The 6,000-nt window shown below is 60.1% G+C and overlaps 1 protein-coding gene across 2 annotated transcripts in view; it reads right to left on the minus strand.

The window, feature by feature from the left end:
* TUBGCP3 (tubulin gamma complex associated protein 3) overlaps positions 1-5,599 on the minus strand; it is a 65,164-nt gene extending 59,565 nt beyond the window's left edge. For both annotated transcript variants that reach the window (XM_046028272.1, XM_046028271.1), the window contains exon 1: positions 5,353-5,599. In XM_046028272.1, coding sequence (XP_045884228.1) covers positions 5,353-5,428 — 76 coding nt within the window. In that variant the 5' untranslated portion in view covers positions 5,429-5,599. The remainder of the gene's footprint in view (positions 1-5,352) is intronic.
* Positions 5,600-6,000: the final 401 nt, after the last annotated feature.

Consider the following 6,000-nt stretch of genomic DNA (forward strand, 5'->3'; position numbering starts at 1 on the left):
AGGAAAGAGACCGTTTCAGCGGAAACCTAACATTAGGGAGTGGTTTTAATTTCTCCCTCATACTGTCCCACACTTTTACAGTTTTCTAAGTAGTAAGTCTTAATTTTCTATACATTAAAAGTGGCGCTGGGGTGCTTGGGTGGCTCAGTCAGTTACGCGTTGGACTCTGGATCTCGGCTCAGGCCTTGCTCTCAGCAGTGGTGGGGGCTTGAGTTCGAGCCCCCAGCACTGCTCAAAGAAAGACGAAATGTAGCACTGGAAACTGCCTGCTTACGGAGGGAACCAGCGGAACTACTCTACTTACAGACACTTTCCAGTCCCATGATCCTGAGTCCCACAAAAACACAGTTTACTAACGACCTATTCAAGTACATCAGACTAATCTCTCTACTCCGAAAGTCTCCTTAAGTTTTGGCTTTTCTAACAAACACTGAAACCTCCTCCACACCAGAAGCGCGCCCTGCCACCGCCCCCTCCCCCGCCGTGTCTCTGCACGAGGCACCCAGGCACCCGAGGTCCCCTGCAGCATCTCACCCCACCTCACTGGCTGCCTTCCAGCTTCCCACCTCCTCGCCAGCCAAGTTTGCCGTCTATCTTTCCGGCTGACATCGAACATGTGAGAACCCATCTGCTGGTTTTAGGTAAAACCTACCTTCCCGGTGCAGCTGCAGGAACGCGGACCGTTGAGCGTGCAGCGGCAGTCGCTGTTTAGCGAGCCTAACCATCGAAGATGAAATCGCGAACTATCAGACAACGTTCACTACAGATCTCTAGGCTAATGCTCCCCAAATCCTACTGGGTTTCTAGAGCAGCGCTAAGCTCCGTCAGTAACTGGAAGGTAATTCCCACGTCGGCAGCGGAACAGAGCAGCGGCTAACGGGCCGTCTTGGGGGGAACCCGAGAAACGAGGCAAGGACCTGCACAGGTGATCAGCCTGCGGTCAGAGCTGCTCAGAAAACAGGCAGGATCCCATGCCGGCAAATGACAGGGGGGACCCCGTGAAGTGGCAGCTTGGGGAAGGCCTCTGTGAGGAAGCAGCCCTCTGCCGGGAGGAGCCACTCGGTGCTACCATGTGCCGCCGTGTGCTGCCGTGTGCCCGGTTTCCCGAAGGACACCGGCGCCGGCGGGTTCGAAAATCCAATCAGGCCAGCGGAAGTTGGTCCGTCGAGACCCAGGCGAGGAGGCCGGGCTGTAGCTCTTTGACGGCTGGCTCCATCCAAGATTAAAATTCAACTTTGTTTTTTTAAAGCCACAACACACCTCAGGAATGTCTTCCGTTCCCACCTCCAAACCGCTGTGGGTGCCGGCAGCCTGGAAGGGAGGCTGCCCCGCCTCCCAGAAGAGCTCTTTGAGAAGACCCGTACCAGTGAACTCAGGGACACAGCGGCCGACAAGTCCCAGGGAGCGGACGCTGCGCTGACCCCACACGCCCTCCCTAGAACAAGCAGGTGTTTGGAACAAGCACGTGAGGCCCGGGGCAAGAGGCCGCGCCGCAGGCAGGGCCAGCACCGTCCTGCCTCCACTCAGCTCCCAGACAGGGAAGCTGTCAAGTGCCACACAGAAGAACAGGAGGGAATGACTTCAAGACATCAGGGGCCGGAACCAGAAACGTGGGTCTCCCCATCCGAGGGAGGGCACTAAGCACCCCAACCCCCGGCGCCACTGGGAGCTGAGCACACGAGCTCACGGTGCGCACGCTCTTCGGCGTTGAGAAGCGTTCGCTGTTTTTACGGCTGTCCTTATTAATCTGAAAATGTCATTTCAAGGCGTGTCATGTCTACGACCGCCATCAAAACCGCGACTCAACAAACCCAGATTTTAACCTCTCAGCAAGGTCATCTGCTCTTCACCCTGCAGATGACGCACAGGAAACAAATTCTCTTCACCCCGTGTGATGAGGCTTCCTCTCCAGAAAGAACCCAGAGGGACTCCACGCACACTCAGATCAAAGAAAACCGCATGCAGCGACGCAGGGAGAGGCGCGTGCAGCTCAGGCGAGCGCAAACACTGCCCTCGAGGGCTTCCCAAGGTGACCAGGGCAGACTGAGCTGACCGGTAAGGCTGGACTCTGTGCCTCGCGGCTCCTCCTGCCTGCAGACGACGCTGCTGTCCTACAGGACCAGTGGACAAGGCACCAGCTGAACCACAGCTGCTTCGGGGCTCGGGAGCCAGCAGCGCTGCGTCCCTCCAGCCGCGGGTCTCTGTGATTGTGTGCGCGTGTGGCATGCGTCGAGCTCCCACAGAAGCAGCACCCAGAGCCAGGGCCCCAAGACGAATTCCGGATAAGCATCCCACGTGGACGATTCAAAGGGACAAGGTACGAAGACTCAGATGCAGTTAAGACACTGTCGACACAACAGACGCACCGCCGGGCCGCGGGGGCCCCACCGCAACCCAGCGGTCTGGCTGCCCCTGACTGCAGGCCAGCCCGCGCAGTTCCCACCGAAGGAGACGCGGCGCTCCCAGACGAGAACTCAAACACAAAGACATTGGTCCGGATCTTTGGTTCTCACACTGTTTGGTCTCAGGCCCCCTTTACGCTCCTAATTAAGGATCCCCAAAAGGATCTGGTTACTTGTCCAGGCTAAACCTATCAACACTTACTGTATTAGAAATTTAAATCGGGATTTTTGCATATTAACTCACTTTAAAATGATAAGACTACTAAGCATGACTTTAAAATGAGGCCTAAAACTCTGGAATTTCAGTATGTTAATGGACATTTGGTGCACATTTCAACATAATTATGTTTTATTATTTTTTTTTAATTTTTATTTATTTAAGAGACAGTGAGCTGGCCTGTGAGTGGGGCAGAGAGAGAGGGACAGCAGACTCCCTGCAGAGCAAGGAGCTTCACCACGCAGGACCTGACCCACGCTGAAGGCAGACGCTGGACTGACTGAGCCAACCAGGCGCTCCTGATGTAGGTTTTAACGTGTAGTCAACACACACCGGTTTCCCCAAGCATATGAAATCAGGGAAGACCATCACGTACCGGAACTTCATCAAGAGCTCCACACTGTTTCTGGAAAATCATGACACCAACAGCAATATCCCTGTGAGCAGTATCACAAGACCCAGGAAGACAAGACTCCTTCCTCGGCCTGCCCTGTGGCTCAGGACACACTCCCAGCACCGCTACACGGCACGGTGGTCCCCTTAACTCAAGGCACAGGGTACTGTCATCACACCTGAGCCTCTGCGTGGAAATACCCACCAATCAGAAACTTCTGTATTTGTTATCTCTTATGAAGAAGTGAATTACAAAGTGTGAAAAGGAAAGGTGTCCCTGACAGAGGTCAAACACTGTAACATCAAGAACACTGTTTCCACAGACAGAAAGGACTCTCCAAAGACAGAATACGGAAAACGTGCTCGGGGAGAGAGGCGGGGATGTAGAGAGAACTTTCCAGTCACTGGCTGGCACTATGCACTTCTAGCAAATTCTCAGGCTGGGAAAGGTGAGAAATAATGGTTATACTAACTTTATAAAAATGTCAAATACCATCACACTTTGGTGCTTTGTTTCGGAGGGTCCCTTGAAGCCAACTAGGAAAAAATGTTTAGTACTCTATGAAAAACTGATTCATATGAAACTCATATTAAAAGTGACAAGGGGGGGTGCCTGGGTGGCTCAGTGGGTTGAGCCGCTGCCTTCGGCTCAGGTCATGATCTCGGGGTCCTGGGATCGAGCCCCACATCCGGCTCTCTGCTCAGCGGGGAGCCTGCTTCCCTCTCTCTCTGCCTGCCTCTCTGCCTACTTGTGATCTCTGTCTGTCAATTAAATAAAATCTTTTTAAAAAAATAATAAACAAAAGTGACAAGGAGCACCTGGACGCTCAGTTAATTAAGTGTCTAACTCTTGATTTCAGCTCAGGGCTCAGATCTCAGGCTCCGGGGATGGAGCTCTGCATCGGGCTCCCAGCTGGGCATGGAGTGGCTCAAGATTCTCTCTCACCCTCCCTGTCTCGCCCCTTCTCTGGCTCCCCCTAGCTAGCTCACTCGCTCTCCCTCAAAAAAAATAAAAAATAAAAAAGTAACAAGTAGGGGAGCCAGCAGGCTCCGTCATCAAGGGTGCAACGCTGTCTCAGGGTCATGAGTTCAAGCCCAAAGAAGCAATCCCACAAACGGCCAAGTGTCTGTGACATGACGGTAGGAGAATGCACCGGAACTTCTTAGTTATCAGATAAAACACCACCGGTGAAAACCTTGTTTCAGGGCAACCGGGTGGCTCGGTCCTTGGGCAACTGCCTCAGGCTCAGGTCCTGGGATGAGCCGGGCATGGGACCCCCTGCTCAGCAGGAAGCCTGCTTCTCCGCTCCCGCTCCTGTCCCCTCTCTGTCGAATAAATAAATAAAGTCTTTTTTAAAAAGAAGAGTTTTTCGCCGGCAAACACTGTAAAGTCAGCAGTCCACCCTGCTCCTCGCTCGCTAAGGCAGACAAGTCAGAACGAGGCCATCAAGGACGCGCAGTCTCCGGGAAGCCGCAGAACCTGGAATTACGGGCGGAACCGGCCACTGGGCCTTGGGAACCACGCAGGGAACCGTCTCACTCGGAGGACCCCCGAGCTCCCCGTTTCAGCGCGGCTCTGAGCAGAGCGGGAGGAGGCGCGGAGCCCCGCGGAAGGCGAGTGCGTCTACGTCCCGGAGGGCCGGACAGTCCATCAGCAGGAGCCTCAGGTGTTTTTAGAAAAGGCTTTTTCAGGCAGAAACTCCGGGCTGCTCGCGGCGAGCGGCCCTCAGCGTCCAGCTGCGCGGACGGGAGCAGAGGAGCGCGGGCCGCCCCGGAGGGAACCCGAGGACCCGCCGGGACAGCGAAGAGCGCCGCAGCCCACGCCGCGGCCCCGCGGGAACGACTCCGAGGCCTCGCCCTCCCGCCCGCGGCCCCGCTCCACGCCGCCGCAGCGCCTCCCGCTCACACGCGCTGCCCTCGGGTCACGCCTCCGCCCAGGACGCGGCGGCCCCCGGGAGCAGCTCCAGGTCCAGGGCGGCCTCGGGCCTCGGGAGGGAAACGCGGCCGGGAGCGGCCGGGTCCGCCCGAGGCGCAGGGAGCGGGGCGGCTCGCCGCGTCCCTCCCCGGTGACAGCCGAGGGCCCCGGCCCGCCGCTCGGCCGCGCCCCGCCCGTCCGCCCGCGGGCTCCCACCAGGCGGGCGCGAGGCCTCGACCCCGGCCTCCCCCGGACCGCGGCGCGGGGACCCGTGACTCAGCCCCGCCGGGCCGGCTGCCTCCCGCCTCCGCCCGGGCTGCTGCACTCGGCCGGCCGGCCCGGACGCCTGCCCCCGCGGCCCCCGGCCCCCGCGCCCGGCCCCCTGGACGCGCCCCGGCCGCGAGCCGCCCGCCCGGCCCCGCTACCTTCGCTCCTGCCCAGGATCCGGCAGCACAGGGTCTGCAGCAGCACGTTCGGGGACTTCTGCTCCGGGGTCGCCATGCTCGCCCGGACGGCCCCGGGGCCCTGCGCAGCCCCCGCCCGTGCCCGGCCGCCCTCGCCTCGCGGGCTCGCGACCTGCCGGACAGGCTACGGCCCCGCGGGCAGCGCCGGCGCCGAGGCCGCCATTTTGACGGAACCCGCCGAAACCGCGCGCCCTTCCCACAATGCTCCGCTTCTTCCGGCGCCCGGGGCCGCGGGTGCGCCGGCCGCAGAGTCCCCCGGTCCGTCCGCGCGCGGTCCCCCGACCACGGCCGCCGGGCCTCGAGGGTTCCGGACGCGGCGCCCGGGCCACCCCGTCCCCGCGGCCGTCGGAACGCGGAGCCGCCACACGCGTCGGCGCCGCAGGGTCAGCACCGCCCCGTCCCGCCCCGCACGCCCCGGGCCCAGCGGAGCGGCCGTCGCGGGCGCGGGCAGGGCTGGGCCTTGGCTCTCGCGGCCGGAGCGCGGCGGTGGACGCGGCCGGTGGCCCGACGCCCTCCGGGGAGGGGACGCGGCTGAGCGGCCGCCTCGTTCTCCGGGGTCTCAGGGACGTGGGACCTGCCCTGCGGGACACTGCGAGCCCGGAGCCCGCG

The sequence above is a fragment of the Meles meles genome, chromosome 14 (genome assembly GCF_922984935.1).
Source record: "Meles meles chromosome 14, mMelMel3.1 paternal haplotype, whole genome shotgun sequence".
In the NCBI taxonomy this organism is placed as follows: Eukaryota; Metazoa; Chordata; class Mammalia; order Carnivora; family Mustelidae; genus Meles; species Meles meles.